General features: G+C 40.7%; 1 protein-coding gene across 1 annotated transcript in view; it reads left to right on the top strand.

The window, feature by feature from the left end:
* lama2 (laminin, alpha 2) overlaps nucleotides 1-17,749 on the top strand; it is a 208,220-nt gene that overhangs the window by 178,498 nt on the left and 11,973 nt on the right. Inside the window, exons 44-56 of the mRNA XM_084091619.1 lie at nucleotides 929-1,111; nucleotides 1,801-1,955; nucleotides 2,976-3,119; nucleotides 3,371-3,504; nucleotides 3,940-4,099; nucleotides 6,789-6,913; nucleotides 7,001-7,163; nucleotides 7,953-8,097; nucleotides 8,772-8,910; nucleotides 9,882-10,002; nucleotides 12,368-12,580; nucleotides 15,501-15,652; nucleotides 15,728-15,904. Coding sequence (XP_083947745.1) covers nucleotides 929-1,111; nucleotides 1,801-1,955; nucleotides 2,976-3,119; nucleotides 3,371-3,504; nucleotides 3,940-4,099; nucleotides 6,789-6,913; nucleotides 7,001-7,163; nucleotides 7,953-8,097; nucleotides 8,772-8,910; nucleotides 9,882-10,002; nucleotides 12,368-12,580; nucleotides 15,501-15,652; nucleotides 15,728-15,904 — 2,011 coding nt within the window. The remainder of the gene's footprint in view (nucleotides 1-928; nucleotides 1,112-1,800; nucleotides 1,956-2,975; nucleotides 3,120-3,370; nucleotides 3,505-3,939; nucleotides 4,100-6,788; nucleotides 6,914-7,000; nucleotides 7,164-7,952; nucleotides 8,098-8,771; nucleotides 8,911-9,881; nucleotides 10,003-12,367; nucleotides 12,581-15,500; nucleotides 15,653-15,727; nucleotides 15,905-17,749) is intronic.

Genomic DNA, 17,749 nt, shown 5'->3' with positions numbered 1-17,749 from the left:
GGTAAAGGCAGAAGTTCCCTGGTAAGTATGACCATGGAAGCTCTAGGGTTTTTAGGGAGCAAGGCTATGGTGTCACAGGAGTGATGATGCTCACAGTATGTCTAACTCTGGGTCGAGGCCCATCGAGTTATTCAGTGTTTGCCTGACAAGATTGTGCTTGATGACTTTGGGTTTTAAGGGGGTCCTATAATGCCCTTTTTACAAGATGTAAAATAAGTCTCTGATTGTCCCCAGAGTGTGTATGTGAAGTTTTAGCAGAAACGCACTGTTTTTGTGTGTGTCCCTTTAAATGCAAATGAGCTGCTGCTCCCGGCCCCCTTTCAAGAAGAGGGCGGAGCTTCAAGAGCTCATGTGTTAGCAGCTCCGATTACCTCACGCAGACACGCACTGAAAATGTCAGAAACTGTTCAGCCTTTTATGTTCAATCCAGAGTCGGTTCAATTGAGACTCAAGAAGAAGTGACAACATGTAGAAGCAACAGGACATTTCTGAATGGTTAGTTGATGAATTTATGTAGCTGATGTGGAGTTAACCATCTTCAAGTAATTGATTAGCATATTCTGACATGATAACTGTGGGAACTGTTGTAAGATGCCTACAGAGCCAGATAATATGCTCTTTTATATGCATGGGTCCTCCATGTAATGTCATAGGACTCCCATCAGCCAATAGGATTGGCGTGATTACACACACTGTGCTTCAGACACCGGGTCCCTATAGCATCAGTGTGTGACGCAGCAAGACCTAAGAAGAGAACGAGACACTGCATCAGAAGCTGACGCTATATGTTTACAGATTTTCTTAGATCATGGAGTAAAATATGACCTGTGTGAGATTCCCCAATATTTCAGCTTTATGAAAATGATTTTTGAGATCTGCTAATATTTTCTGTATTAATTTTACATACTTGTTTTGATGATGACTGTAGGTCTGGCAGAGAAGATCCAGGCCACTAAGGTGAAGGCGGCAGAGGCCAACGACACAGCCATAGACGTCCTCAACCGTCTGAAGGACATGAACCTGAACCTGATGGGCTTGAAGAGGAACTATAGCGAACTGGAGAACGACGTCAAGAAAGCCAACAACCTCATCAAAGACCCAGAGAAAAACAGTACGACATCCATCCCACTCCTGCAATATTCTTGCTTGATAGAGACAACAGCTGCATGGATCATGAAGATTTGATTTCTTAATTGAAATGTTTGTGTTACAAGATCACTTAAATGCTTATTTCGTATTTTTCCCCCCACATTTGATTTTGAACGTCAACAGCAATAAGTATGTATACACAATTTTCTTCTTTCATCTGTGCGAATGATTTTTAGAGCTTTCTCCGCTCCCCGAGGCTTCAGCATGGTGCTTTCATCCAGAGCACTGCATGTGCAGAGAGTGTTTTCCCAATCGCTCCATTTCTCCCTTCTTTGTTTCAGCCCAACAGGATTAAACGCTGCCTTTGAAAGCTTCACTAAGCTTGTTATCCTAATGAGCGCTTTAGCTAATTACAGATGAAAACTCTGTCGTTTTTTTCCCTCATCTTCTCTTTTGAAATAACAGCTCCTTGTCTTTTGCTTCCTATGCTGCAAACGAGAGATATAATGTCAATTTTTTCTTCATCTCCCATTTTCTGTTTTCTTTCTGAATTCTTTCATGGTCTCCTGTGCTCTTGTTTTAGAGCCTTTCATTTCATTTTACTTGTGGCTTCGCTATCGAGCATGTTTCTATTGCCATATTTATTTTATTCCGTCACGCTTTCATGTATTAGCGTTTGTGACGGCCGGTCCTCTGCGTCTGTGTCTGTAGTTCATGCGGCAGGTGCTAAAGTGAAGGATCTGGAGAATGAGGCTGATAGGCTGCTGGAGAAACTAAAGCCCATTCAGGAACTCCAGGACAACCTGAAGAAAAACATCTCGCAGATCAAAGAACTCATCAACCAGGCTCGCAAACAGGCCAACTCTGTGAGTACTGCCCATAATACTCGAGGAAACAGCCTATAGAGTCTCATGAAAACATAATACCTCAGGGAAGTCCTGAAGATGGTACATTTCAAACACACTGCTATGAATGCACACATACTCAATACATGTCGAATCATTTAAATGTTAAGTAGTTCTTGTTGATCCTTCCTTAAAGCAAGACACTTCAAAATCATTGTTTTTTCATGCACTGGTCAGCTTTGAGATTTTGGGCTAATCTGTGTCTTTAAATTTAAATTTCAATGCTTAAACTGAAAATAAATTGCTGTAAGATTTCATTTGAAACCATTTTCACAAACGGGTATGAAATAAACGACAACACATTGATTTAAACGTGACATTTTAAAGTAGGAAGACTTTATGTTACATGTACTTACTGTAGTAATAACAGTAAATTATGCATAATTACATGCAACTAACCCTAAACTAAACCCTAACCCTAATTTTATAGTTAATATAAATATAGTTATAGCTAACCTTGATTTTTAAGGACATGTTGATATTTAAAACTTTGGTTACACTTTATTTTAAACACTTTTTAGAGTCTATCTTTAAAGGCGGTGAGTTTGAGTCAGAAATCTCCACTTTAGCAGCTTTACAAACACCAAACGTTACAGTTTTATTCATATCTATATTCTGAAGGCTTGTTCATATACAGTATCATTCACCTGATTTATACAACATTTATTCCTAAATACATTTCCGAATGTATTGACAGTACTGACAGTATTTTCTGAAAAAAAAATTGTGGATATTTAAGATAATGCATAATTTACATGTTTAAACATTACATTTCTGAAAACGTGCAATACAAAACAGTTGTCCTAATGTACTGCGATTACTCACCTGGGGAAGGTATGGCGACATCTATTAGTTAAAATAATTACCCTATTAACCTGCAGTGTCTTATCTGCTACATAATTTGCTGCAAGAAAGGAAATGAGATCATTAATGTGCTGTCCGCACTCTCTAGCTTGACCTCTCATGACCTTTGAACCCTAGATTAAGGTGTCTGTGGCGTCCAGCGGAGACTGTATCCGCAGCTATCGGCCAGAGATCAAGAAGGGCCGCTATAACACCATTATCCTCCATGTGAAGACCGTTGCTGCTGATAACCTGCTCTTCTACCTCGGATCGGCCAAATATGTGAGTGTAAATCTGCCTCTGCCTCTGTTCCTCCGTCTTTCTCTTCTCTGATCTCTTCAGATCGTCTGCTCAAGCACTCGGACCCAGTCTGAGGTTCACACTGTTGAGCTTGTACATTTGAGTCGGTTTTCTTTCCAAAGCATCTAACAAACATCTCCTGCCCCTGGCTAGGAAAAGGAAATAATTAGAGCTTATTGCATTCACACACACATAATGTTTGGTGCGTGCTGAATTTCCTCTGTTGTGTGTAGGTGGATTTCTTGGCGATTGAGATGAGGAAGGGTAAAGTGAACTTCCTGTGGGATGTTGGGTCAGGGGTCGGCCGTGTAGAATATCCCGATCTCGTCATCAACGATGGAAACTGGCATCGAATCGAAGCCTCACGGTAATTCAGGGTTCACATGAATACTACAGTATGTGTTTTGTTGAAAATCCACTCTGCAGTGAATCATTTTATGTTTATTCTTATTACTTATTTGATTAAAGATATATTTTTTTAAGTAATTAAGTAAAACTGAGACATAATTTTGGTCTGAATAACATTACTATGTTTGATCCGAAGCTTCTGCTTAAATGCTTTAGGTTTTTTTCACACATTAGTTCGGTAGACTAATGTCAACTGTGCCTACATTAGTATTTCTTTACAAAACTAAAGTCCATCTAATGACAGTAGTAATGGTGCATATTTATTTTGGGGTAAACATTGATCAAACAGCTGCATTCTTCAATCCCTCCATTAACCATGAGTGAAGCATGTGTTAGCATTGCTCATTATCGGTGGTGTGAGTGTTGGTGTTGTTCTCATGTTGGTGTTGTCCAGTATCGGGGTGAATGGCAGTATCTCGGTCCACGCGCTGGAGGGGCCCAAAACTGGCATCTTACCAACCCGTAGAAGTGCCAGATCCCCCGAGGCCTTCACTGTGCTGGATGTGGACCAGAACGCTTACCTGTTTGTCGGTGGCATGCTGGGCTCGGTGAAGGTGAGAGAGATCGCACTGCACCGCATCTTCTACATTAGCATTTTGATCAGGTTTTACAGCAAAAATGCATAAACGACATTGAACCAAGATAAATACACTTAAAGTGTAAGTTTGGAGATTTTCAGACCGCTGTGTGGTGTATATGTAAATGAACAGTGTTTCCTCTTTCTGGGCCCTATCTTGCACCCAGCGCAATTGACTTTGTACACCGACGCATGTGTCATTCCTATTTTGCACCCGCGCACAGCGGACTTTTCCCTCCACAGACGCACATCGGTAAATTAGGGAATGAACTTGCGCTCCCGGGGGCGGTTCAGCGAAAAGAGGAGGCGTGTTCCGGCGCAAACGTTCCCTGGTGCTATTTTACACTTCCAGAAAACAATTCCGCCACAGACCAGGAGAAACCTCGTCTAAAGTCAGTGGTGCATGTTATTCAGATGCTATTTTAAGGGCGCATGCTTGGCCATAATCAATGTAGCGTGTGCACAACGCGCATACACTTTGCTTATCTCATCTACACAGATGCAGCAGTTTTCATTTCTGCAAATCATACATTATTACAAGGAAAAATATTCCACACGAGGGAAATCATTGTTGTGTCCATGAAGATGTGAAAAAATAGGCATAAATCTAGCTTACACATTTACCCAAATTATTATACGCCTGTTTAACCGAAGCTAATTTGGGTGTGTTTCTCCATCCCCAATGTCACTTCTCTGTGTTTTACGGCCCTGACGAGAACGTCGGTCTCCTCGGCTGTGAACCGCTCCTGGTGTCCGTCTGGCAAATCCGCCGTTATAATAGCAATCCGCCATGGAACAAGCGCGCCTGCTCTTAAAGGGGTGATGAACTGAGAAATCAAATTTTCCTTGAGCTTTTGACATATAAGAGGTCATCATACTATAAGAATATCCTGTAAGTTTCAGAACTAAAAACGTCCTTGTTAGTCCAATAAAAGCTGTTATTGACACCAGGCACAGCGAACGACAGGTTTTTCAAAGTGGGGATCTATGACGTCAAAGGGTATCAAACACCAGAAGAAGATCAACGCCTACTTCAACACTGCCTGTTTAGCCCCGCCCACCGATTCGCGCATTACATGAAACTCATTATAATATGCAAAACTGTTATCCAATCATAGCAGTGGGTGTTTATTTCCTAGGCTCAAAACCAGGGTAGAAAATAGCCTATTACTTTTTCATTTTGATGTTTTTGAATGTAAAAACCAAGTGAACGTCATAAGTTGACCTCAGACATCAATATAAAAAAATTAAAAAAGCCAGTTCATGACCCCTTTAAAGGGAATGTGAGACGATGCTCTGATTGGTTTATTTCACGTTACGCCCAAACCACACCTATGAGTAATGAAGCTACTTCAGACCAACACATTTTAGATTTGTGTCGGGCACAATAGTCATTTATCCCGCCGGTATAATAGCAACAGCGCCCGAGATCCGCCCACAAAGTTACTTGCGTTTCGCGCTTGATACTTGCGTTTCAGATCGTTAAAATAGGGCCCTTTGTGTGTTACCTGGATCGAGTGATTCACGTTGATTTGTCAGTAAAAGTCTTTGTGAAAACTACAGATTATACATCCTCATGTTTGTACTCCCGCCCACAGACTGTCGGATCAGCAGAGGGTTATTAACAGAACAGTTCATGGAAGGTTAGGGTTAATATAACTATATTAAGATATACTATATTATAGACAGTTTTGCTTCAGGTGGAACTGGCAGATTTCTTTCAGTTTTCCCCTTCGTTTGGTCTAAAACACGGTGTTTGTGCTCATCCAGTATGAAATGTTGACTGCAAGCATGAAGGTTTATCATATTTTCCTTCTCTTTATTCTCTCAGTATTTAAGATTCTTTGCACCCTTTAGTCGCTGTCTACAAAGCTCTGGATCCTACTCTGGAAACCCAGAGAAACTCCCGCTAAACGTTTACTCTTTGAATGCTTGCACCCGGGAGCGATACAAGTCGACACCATTATGAGTGAAAGTTTGCTTAGAAGTATTTCCTACTAAAGCAAGGCGGTATTTGACTCTGGAAAGCGTATCCAGAGAAGACTGGTGGCAGTGTCCTTGGACCGCAACAAGCCCAGTGCATTATGGGTGCTGAAGTTTTCCTACCTATTTGGCAAAAGTGAAGAAAACAGCCTTTTTCTCAGTTTTCAATAGTCAGGCCAATAGAGATTACCATATAATGACACCGAGAATAATTTTCACTGAGAATATTTCAGCAGTCATGTGGTGTGGTTTGTATAAGCTGTTTAGAATGCCAGATTTGCGAATAAATTCGAAAAAAATCATCACACAGGTTTGCAAAGAGGTCCAAAGTTGTTCACGATTCAGTTTGAAATAGTAACGGGATCCTTTGTAAGACAGAAAACATAAAGAGCACCAGATTAGCTGGATATTTACATACAATTGCTTATAGGAAACAGGACTTGAAAATGTCTTCTATTATTTGTCAGTGATGAGGCAGATGTTAATTGAGCATCCAGCTTGTGAACGACTATATTATAACGACTATAAATATAATTTAAATCCATATATCCAAAACAGAATCAAAAAACGGTATCAAAACATGGGGACACCAGTACTGATGAAAGGCTAGACACGTTCCAACTCTGAGCTATGCTTTATCGTGTGAAATACATACTGATTCATGTGTGTGTGTGTGTGTGTAGAAGGCAGACGCTGTGAAAACGACCACGTTCTCAGGCTGTATGGGAGAGACGTTTCTGGATGGAAAAGCCATCGGCCTGTGGAACTACAGAGAGAGAGACGGGGATTGTGCTGGCTGTGTAGTCAGGTGAGCGCACACACACACACACCTGTGGTCTCAGTGTGAGGAGCTCAGTGTAATGATGTGTGTGTGTGTGTGTGTGTGTGTGTGTAGTCCTCAGCGGGCGGACTCTGAAGGCACGGTTCAGTTTGACGGGGAGGGTTACGCCGCCGTCAGCCGCCCCACCCGCTGGAACCCCAACGTTTCCACTGTCATGCTCAAGTTCCGCACCTTCTCCACAGACGCAGTCATGATGTACTTCGCCACCAAGGACATGGTAAAAAACACACACTTACACCACATGCATTCAAACACACTGCAGCTTAATCCAGTCGTCAGTTCACCAGTGCTGTACACACAAAGTTCAGTCATTTATAGTGACAGACGCAATCTACAGCCGAACTAACTCCCGAAAAATGCATTTACAACAATTCTGTGTGACCGGTACAGAACTTGTGGTTAATGTTGTATTAGACATAAATCAGAGATGTGTCTCTCATCTGGATGTGTGATGAAAGAAAATAAATCCAAATGCTGAAAACAAGTCCAAAATATATACCACATACCACTTTAATAACTTTTAAAACGCGATCACTTTATGAGCTGAACCCAAACAACAAACAACAAGCCCCAAAGCACTTCTAATAAGTGGCAACACTGCAAGAGCTCACTCTGCCTTACCAACATGAACAAAACACTGGTTATGGTTTTATTAAAACTGAATGTTGCTATGGTTACCATGGTGTCAATCATCTCAATTTTCGGATGTGTTCCGTTCACACTCAGAACGATAATTAGGGGATTCACTCCTGTATTTAAATGCAGTTGTCACTCCTGAAACTTTGCCGTGTGTATGTGGCCAATAAAATGAGCCATTTTACATAATTTGATATTCCTTCTACTAGATATATCTGTGTATAACCTCTCTCTCTCTCTTTCTCTTTCTCTCTCTCTTGCTCTCTCTCTCGTTCTCTCTCTCTCTCGTTCTCTCTCTCTCTCTCTCTCTCTCTCTCTCTCTCTCTCTCTCTCTCTCTCTCTCTCTCTCTCTCTCTCTCTCTCTGAGCAGAAAGACTTCATGAGTGCAGAACTGAGTGACGGGAAGGTGAAAGTGAGTTGTGATCTGGGCTCAGGCACTGGCTCTATCATCAGTAACAAACGCTATAATGACGGAAAATGGAAGTCCTTCACTGTGTCCCGCATGAAGAAAGAAGGTACAGAAATCCCAAAAGAAGAGCTCACGACAGCCATGTGCGAGCGAATCTGTAGACGAGTCTGTAAAGGGTTTGAAAATGAACATGCATTACTCACCCTCATGTTCCAAACCCGTACATGTTTTGTCCTCTGTGAAACACAAATGGGATACGATGTTCACGCCGGTCTTTTGCAGACTGTGGTATAACTGAAGTCTATAGGACATGTGCATTGTGAGTCCTCGGAGTCCAGATCTTAAATTGATTAAAAGTCTTTGGGACGTGCTGGAGGAGACTTTAATTGAGTAATAATCATAAATTAGGTGTCATTGGGAAGCTTAAATATATTTTGTATAAAATAAAAAAGTTGAGTTCAGTATACCATAGTTCTGTATTCCAAGTCATCCATATACTATATATATTTATATATTATATATTATATATTTAATAGTGTTTGGTAAACTGGTGCACAATTACATCACCACTTTCATCCACTACATGTGTTCTGTTGAACTGATGAAGTCGTCATTGGCTAAAACGCATGCTTTACTTCCTGAACAAGTGTCTGATTTGCTTTCACATTCACGTGAATCGCGCCACAGTTCCAGTGCAGCCGAACTGTTTTCACTCGTCTGAAAATCAATGTGCGAATGACTTGCAAGAAGCGGACTATTTCCTCTTTTGCATTTCCTTAGCAACCATCGCCATAGTGAACATTGACACTAACGAGGACGAGCAGTTGCGGATGACGTCTCCAGGTGGCGCTACAGGGCTCAACCTGAGGGAAGACGAGAGGATGTATTTTGGAGGTTTACCCAAGGCTGGAAGATACAGGTATGGAAACGTGCGTTCATAGACAGAGACTTCGGCTGTTATTGGATGAATCGCTCCTGCATTTAAAGGATTAGTTCACCTCAAAATGAAAATTTCCTGATAATTTCCTCATCCCAATGCCATCCAAGATGTTCATGTCTTTCTTTCTTCAGTGGAAACGAAATTAAGTTTTTTGAGGAAAACATTTCAGGATTTTTCTCCACACAATGGACTTCAATGGCAACCAAAATTGTTGAAGTCCAAATCACTGCAGTTTCAGAGTCTCTGCACGATCCCAGCTGAGGAATAGAGTCTTATCTGGCCAAACGATCAGTCATTTAATAAAATAAATAAAAATGTATATACTTTTTAACCACAATTGTTCGTCTTGTGCTGGTCTGCGATGCGCCACGTATTACGTCATCACGATGGAAAGGTCACAAAAAAGAAAAGAAAATAATAATAATAAATTAAAACAAAGATGTCGGACGATTTTGAAGTTGGAGGAGAAAATTAGATGGAGTTTTTCACCCTTCCCTCCTTTCTGAACCGGAGTACACAGACAAATAACTTAGATAGATGATGTGACTCGTGACCTTTCCAACGTGATGACGCAATGCCTGGCGCGTCGCAGACCAGCACAAGACGAACAATTGTGTTTAAAAAGTATATACATTTTTATTTTTTTTATTAAATGACTGATCGTTTCGCCAGATAAGACTCTGTTCCTCAGCTGGGATCGTGCAGAGACTCTGAAACTGCAGTGATTTGAACATTGAACATTTTGGTTGCCATTGAAGTCCATTGTGGAGAAAAATCCTGAAATGTTTTCCTCAAAAAACTTAATTTCTTTTCCACTGAAGAAAGAAAGACATGAACATCTTGGATGCATTGGGGTGAGGAAATTATCAGGAAATTTTCTTTTTGATGTGAACTAATCCTTTAATATTGTTTTATGAAGCAACAGTGTTTTGTCTGGCATGTCTCCTCAGGCCAGAGGTGGGTCTGAAGAGCTTCTCTGGCTGCATGAAAGACATCGAGGTTTCCCGAACGCCGTACAATCTGCTGAGCAGCCCAGACTACACAGGACTGACCAAGGGCTGCTCCATTGAGGTACAGTAAGACAATAGAAGACACGATGTCTCCTTTCTTCCCCTCCAGTCTTTTAACAGTGGCTCAAATTAAACACTTCTCCACGAGCTCTTTTATCCCGGGACAATAATGGAGAAAGAGCTGTTCTGTGTGTCGTCCTGAAACCAGAAGAGAATTAGCATTTCTGAGCTGTCAATTCTCTCTGGAATTGTCTGTGGGTTTTAGAAAGACGGTGCTCAATTCATGAGTAATTCTGACTTTATTATCTCGTTGTTCCAATTGGGTCCAATGTTTTTGGCAGAATAGAGAAATAAAGTCTTGCAGGTTTAGAATGGCTCAAGGGTGAATACGTGATGACCTGTAGTTTACATATTTAAAATTCACATTTGAGCTGTGTAAATAATTGCCAAATGTGAAGGTCTAATGAAAACGTGACAAAGTGCTACGATTGGTCAGCGCCATTATCTGATTGGCTTGAGATGATGGTGTCTGGAGTCCAACCTATTTGTGGATTTCCTCACGTCGTTATGCTAGAAATGTTTCAAATCCACAAATGTACAGGAAGCAAAAAAAAAAACATATTTGTGAATGTTTTTAATTAGCAAATCTCATTTTATTTATTGTGAATTGAATTCATTTTTGTGAAACTCGATATAAATGTGGATCTCATTCTATTTATTTGTAAATGTGTAATTTTTGTGTATCTCTTTATATTTATTTGTGGATGATAATATATTTATTTGGAACAATGGAACAATTCTAATCCCATATTCAACAGACAGTTTGCTTTGAACATTCAGTTAAACGGCATTAAAGGGATAGTTCACCCAAAAATATCAACTCTGTCACCATTTACTCGCCCTCAAGTTGCTCCAAACCTTTATGAGTTTCTTTCTTCTGCTGAACACAAAAGAGGATATTTTGAAGAATATGGGTAATCAAACAGTTGATGGACCCCATTGCCTTCTAGAGTATGGAAAAATCCTATGGAAGTCAATGGGGCACATCAACTGTTTGGTTTCTTTTGTGTAGTAAATGAGGACAGGATTTTCATTTTTGGGTGAACTGTCACTTTATGTTAAATTTGATTTATCATTCAGCAGAACATTGCACATGCAGTTTAGACACTTGCATTGCGTTTGCTCCGTCAATGACAGATAAACCATGTGCTCTTAAGTGGGCTTTTATGTGAACTGCTCAGCTAATGTCAATGGTATGATCCGCTTCAGGGACGGCCAAAATTACACTTTAAAATCAGTTGTAAAAACCAGTTGTGAAATGTATCTTCATGCTTACAAGAAAAGCTTCATATTCATATCTATTATCTATTTCCACTACTTTTTTTTTGGTCTGAAAGACAATTTTAAAATCCATGATTTCTATTCAAATTTTGCATAATTCAAATATTACAATATTATCTGATACATTCAGTTTCCTCAAGGTCTCATTTGCAAAAAAGAAAAATAATCTAAATTCCTAGACCCCTTAAATGTCTTTTGCTCACCCAAATAAACAATGCAAAGCATTCTTGTAGAAAATAACAGTGAAGTTTCCAATGCAATGATTGTCAAATAAAGTGTTTTATTTCATCAGTAGTATCCACTAAATGAGTTGCAGCTTTATCAATGTTTTGAGCCGTATGACCGATTATTGACCGAAGCAAACAATCCCCATTTCAAGATCGACGAATATGTGTTGGTGAGATTTGTAATTCATGCATCTATAAAACGAGTGAATCATTACACTACGACCTAGACAGGAAATAAACACAGGAACCAGGAATACAGAGAACATAGAGCTAAGCTAGAATCAAAATAAGAGCTGAGCCAAAACATAAACCACACTGTTAATGGACAACTTAAACTAGTGTTCAACAGTGCATCAACATTCATTGCTGTGTGTTAAATTCTGGCATTCATTGTCATTTGATCTGAACAAATGTTATTTCCACATTGGACAATTATTGGAATATTTTACATGTTACATATTATACACTATGGTAACTCTTTATTTTAAGGTGACATAGTAAAACATGTTACATGTGCTTTACTACAGTAATAACAGTAAACAATGCATAATTTCAAGTTACCCTAAACCAACCCCTAGCCTTAACCCTATATTAAGTATATGTAGTTACTTGTTACACTACTACAGTAATTACAATGTAACAATGTCACATTTTTTTCTCTCTCTTTCAATGCAATGCAATTTTTCCCAGACCCGGTGCAATTTAGAGTCGGGCGCAACTTAGTTTCCGGGACATAAAGCCATTTGAAAAGTGGTAAAAATGACGATGGTCATGTGCTGAATCTGTGAGTTACGGTATGACACCGCAGGAGGCTTCTGGGTAAAGCCACTAACTCAACCCTGGCTTTGTCTCTGTCAGAACCTCCACACCGTGAGCTTCCCCAGGCCCGGCTACATGGAGCTGAAGCCCCTGTCGTTCGACGTGGGCTCCGAGATCACACTCTCCTTCAGCACCAAAAGTGAGAACGGCATCATCCTGTTCGGCAGAGGAGGAGTGACGTCCATGACACAGCTGACGCAGGGCCTGAAGCCCGTACACATCCCACGCCGCTCGCGCAGACAGACCGGAGAGGTGCGCACACACCCAAACACTGAAACGTTCATTATTGAAGTGTGTTTAATGCTGATAATACAGTACATTGACATTTCAGCTGCACAACAGTGCCACCGCCTCAGTACTCGCGTTTACCAGTCAGCAACAAAGGAACATTTCTCTATAAATCTGATTCTTAATAGTTTCATACAACCAGGCTTATTGTTTTTACTTTCCACTTAGAGGCGGGTTTATTAAAAATCACAGCAATTGGTCGGCAGGGACAAACAATTAAATTAAGTCTGCTAACGGCTGCGGAGAACATATAAGAAACAAGTGGAAATGTGTGTGGATTTCTGTCCTGAAGACTGAAGTACTGATAATTTCACAAACTTTACTCGGTCAGCAGTGGAGTAGATGGAGAATTACCCTGGAGAAGGTGTTTTCAGTCTTACCAGATCTGCATCATTTCTTTGGGTAATTGTTCTTCAGGTAATCACGCTAATAAACTCTATCAAGCCGCCGCAGTTCGTTCCATCTGAATTTTCCACTGAATTCAATGCATTGTGAAAAAGACAAATTCCATCAACTTTAATCACATCAACTGCAATTAATTCTTAATGACACATAAAAAAGCACAAAGTTTCTGTAAGTAATTTCACATTTATTTCTATAGTGCTTTATCAACTATGAAACTAAGTCAATATCAGCTGTAAAGCAATTATGACAATAGTGTCAAAGTTGCAAAGGTAGTGTCATTAAAAAAGTCTCATCCGATAGCATCAGTGCAGTTAAATGGATAATATTACTAAATATGAATGTGCTTTCACATGTGACTGCGTCTGAGTGTTCACTGCATTAGCAGCGTAGCTTTACAAAATCCTACTTTCTTCCAGGCGAGTGCAAACGCAGACACACAGTCGGCTGTGAGACGGTTCAGTGTGTTATTCCTCCTGCCTTCCTGTCTGAGCGCTTAGGAAGGTGATTATGGGTAATGGTGGAAGTCCAGGGAGCCGTGGCCTTCACTACGAGATCATAATGAATCCACGGGGTTACAGGGGTCTCACAGCCCATAAAAGAGATTTATTATCCGGGCAGGTTTGTAATTGCCTCTGCCCTTCAGCAAACAAAAGTTGATCTTTTTCTGTTACCAGGTGGACTAAAGGCCAGGGGCACGGCGATCATTTTAATTATAATATGACTTTCTACATCTTTGTCTGTAACGTCTTCATCATCCCTCTCTCTCTCTCTCTTCAGCTCAGGGGCAGCACATCAATTATGCGGCGTATCTGTAGTAAGCAGTCGGCGCTCTCACCTCCCCGTGATACTCCGTTCGTAAAAATAGATTTACAAGCCGCCATTTTGATGGATCGCGTCCAATTTGCGATAGCCCTCCCGGGAGAGGGTGCCGGACCGCCACCTTTTGAAAATCATTATCGCTCGTAAATTAAGTGGGTGTCATTTTGCAGGAGTGCGGCTTCGGAGAGGCCAAGGGTTTTCTCCACCGCTCCTCATTCATTCCTCCAATTTACGGCGAGTCCAGGGTCACCTGCGCCGCGTGCGGACGCCTGAGCGGCTCCGAGGGTTTGGAGAGAGGAGTCTGCTCTCGCATCGCTCTCCTCAATTCCAGTGCAGCGTGGAGAGGGCGAGAGTGTGCTCTCACAGCCGTCTGTCTGATTACCGGCTCTGAATACATTACTGACAGGCTTTCTGGATGTGAAGTGCTTCTTCGCTTCTCAAAGATATTGTCAAACAGGGTGTTCAGGGTGTTCCCTTTGTAAAGGAAGCAAACATTTATAAAGAAATTAGGGCTGTCAAGCGATTCGTTTTTTTTTACATTATCATTAACATTACATGATATGCCGATTAATTCATCTAATTAATCGCACATCAAATTTGGCTGAGAAATTAGCCCAAAAAGATCCTTTAAAGTAATTATTGTGTTAAATGAGAAAAGCATTAATTACATTACAATGAGTAGCTTAAAGGGCCCCTATTATGTTTTTTCGGATATTCCTAGTTCTTCCAATGTTTCACCATTGGACTCGCGCTCGGATTGATATGGTAAAATCAATGTCATTGTTACTGTCTTTAGAGTTCAATTGCTGAGCTTTAGGAAGCCTACGGAAGGAGCCGAAGTTCAGTTATGATAATGGGCGTGTAGCTTCCGATACACGCTGCATGCCGTAGACCAATCACAACAGACTGGGCCATCTAACGAATCAGAGCAGAGTAGACCAATCACACCAGACTGGGTCATCTGACCAATCAGAGCAGAGTAGACCAATCACAACAGACTGGGTCATCTGACCAATCAGAGCAGAGTAGACCAATCACAACAGACTGGACCATCTGACCAATCAGAGCAGAGTAGACCAATCACAACAGACTGGGCCATCTAACCAATCAGAGCAGAGTAGACCAATCACAACAGACTGGGTCATCTGACCAATCAGAGCAGAGTAGACCAATCACAACAGACTGGACCATCTGACCAATCAGAGCAGAGTAGACCAATCACAACAGACTGGGCCATCTAACCAATCAAAGCAGAGTAGACCAATCACAACAGACAGGGCCATCTAACCAATCAGAGCAGAGTAGACCAATCACAACAGACTGGGTCATCTGACCAATCAGAGCAGAGTAGACCAATCACAACAGACTGGGCCATCTAACCAATCAGATCAAAGTAGATAAATCAACAGACTGGACCATCTGACCAATCAGATCAGAGTAGATAAATCAACAGACTGGACCATCTGACCAATCAGAGCAGAGCAAACCAATTTGACTTCAGATAAAGATTAACTAATGAGATAAATTAGTTAAAAATGGTGAATTGTAATAGTGATTTCCACTGATCTTTCTAATGAAAGATCTATCCCTCACTAACACAGCCCAGAAAGCAGGAACATGAGGCTGATTTCTCCTGTCCTTCTTCTGTGTGTGTCTGTAGCCTTTCCTGTCTGTGGCGCTGAATAAAGGCGCTCTGGAGGTGCTGGTGTTCACAGGCAGCAGGAGTCCACGCAGAGCTGTCCGGAAGCCCGACCGGGGGATCCTGCACGACGGGAGAGAGCATTCCCTGCGCATCCTGAGACTCCCGGGAGCGTAAGCCACCCTCTGTTTCTCTGCGCCCGTGTTTCTCAGGCCTCTCTAGAGCTGATGGAGCTTGTGTGTGTGCAGATCTTTCTCCGTGCAAGTGGACGAGGAGCCGCTCATGCAGCAGGCGTTACCCAGCGATCACCCGCTCAGCATACATCGGCTCTTCGTCGGGGGCATCCCACTCGAGATAGAGACAGGCGTACAGCGGCCCAACGTGCCGTTCGAGGGCTGCATCTGGAACCTTCTCATCAACACTGTGTACGTACAACCTCCGTCACGACCTCACATCACTCTCAAGGCCCGTTCACACCAGGAACGATAACTATAAAGATAACGAGAACTATATTTGCGTTCACACCAACAAACGATAACTATAAGAGAACGATACCTATATTTGCGCTCACACCAGGAACGATAACTATAAAGATAACACTAACTATATTTGCGTTCACACCAACGAACGATAACTATAAAGACAACGAGAACTATATTTGCGTCCACACCAAAGAACGATAACTATAAGATAACGATAACTATATTTGCGCTCACACCAGGAACGATAACTATAAAGATAACACTAACTATATTTGTGTTCACACCAACGAACGATAACTATAAAGATAACGAGAACTATATTTGCGTCCACACCAAAGAACGATAACTATAAGATAACGATAACTATATTTGTGTTCACACCAAAGAACGATAACTATAAGATAACGATAACTATATTTGCGCTCACACCAGGAACGATAACTATAAAGATAACGCTAACTATATTTGTGTTCACACCAACGAACGATAACTATAAGATAACGATAACTATATTTGCGCTCACACCAGGAACGATAACTATAAAGATAACGCTAACTATATTTGTGTTCACACCAACGAACGATAACTATAAGATAACGATAACTATATTTGTGTTCACACCAAAGAACGATAACTATAAGATAACGAGAACTATATTTGCGCTCACACCAGGAACGATAACTATAAAGATAACGCTAACTATATTTGCGTTCACACCAACGAACGATAACTATAAAGATAACGAGAACTATATTTGCGTCCACACCAAAGAACGATAACTATAAGATAACGCTAACTATATTTGCGTTCACACCAACGAACGATAACTATAAAGATAACGAGAACTATATTTGCGTTCACACCAAAGAACGATAACTATAAGATAACGATAACTATATTTGTGTTCACACCAACGAACGATAACTATAAAGATAACGAGAACTATATTTGCGTTCACACCAAAGAACGATAACTATAAAGATAACGAGAACTATATTTGCGTTCACACCAAAGAACGATAACTATAAGATAACGATAACTATATTTGTGTTCACACCAAAGAACGATAACTATAAGATAACGATAACTATATTTGCGCTCACACCAGGAACGATAACTATAAAGATAACGCTAACTATATTTGCGTTCACATCAATGAACGATAACTATAAAGATAACGAGAACTATATTTGCGTCCACACCAAAGAACGATAACTATAAGATAACGCTAACTATATTTGCGTTCACACCAACGAACGATAACTATAAAGATAACGAGAACTATATTTGCGTTCACACCAAAGAACGATAACTATAAGATAACGATAACTATATTTGTGTTCACACCAAAGAACGATAACTATAAGATAACGATAACTATATTTGTGTTCACACCAAAGAACGATAACTATAAGATAACGATAACTATATTTGCGCTCACACCAGGAACGATAACTATAAAGATAACGCTAACTATATTTGCATCCACACCAACGAACTATAACTATAAAGATAACGAGAACTATATTAGTGTTCACACCAAAGAACGATAACTATAAAGATAACTGTAACGAGAACTATATTAATGTTCACACCAACGAACGATAACTATAAAGATAACTGTAACGAGGACTATATTTGCATCCACACCAAAGAACGATAACGTTCTGTTTATTATAAGCTCACGCGCTGCGGTTTCAAAGTGTGTACGACGTCATTGAACATGTTTTCACAGCTTTAACCAGCAGGTGTCCATTTTATTGAAAAGGGGCTTGACTTGTCAAACAG

This window comes from Abramis brama, assembly GCF_963993115.1.
Source record: "Abramis brama genome assembly, chromosome: 18".
NCBI lineage: Eukaryota > Metazoa > Chordata > Actinopteri > Cypriniformes > Leuciscidae > Abramis > Abramis brama.
Note: the sequence above shows the minus strand (reverse complement) of the source record. Positions and strands in the feature narration are given on the sequence as shown.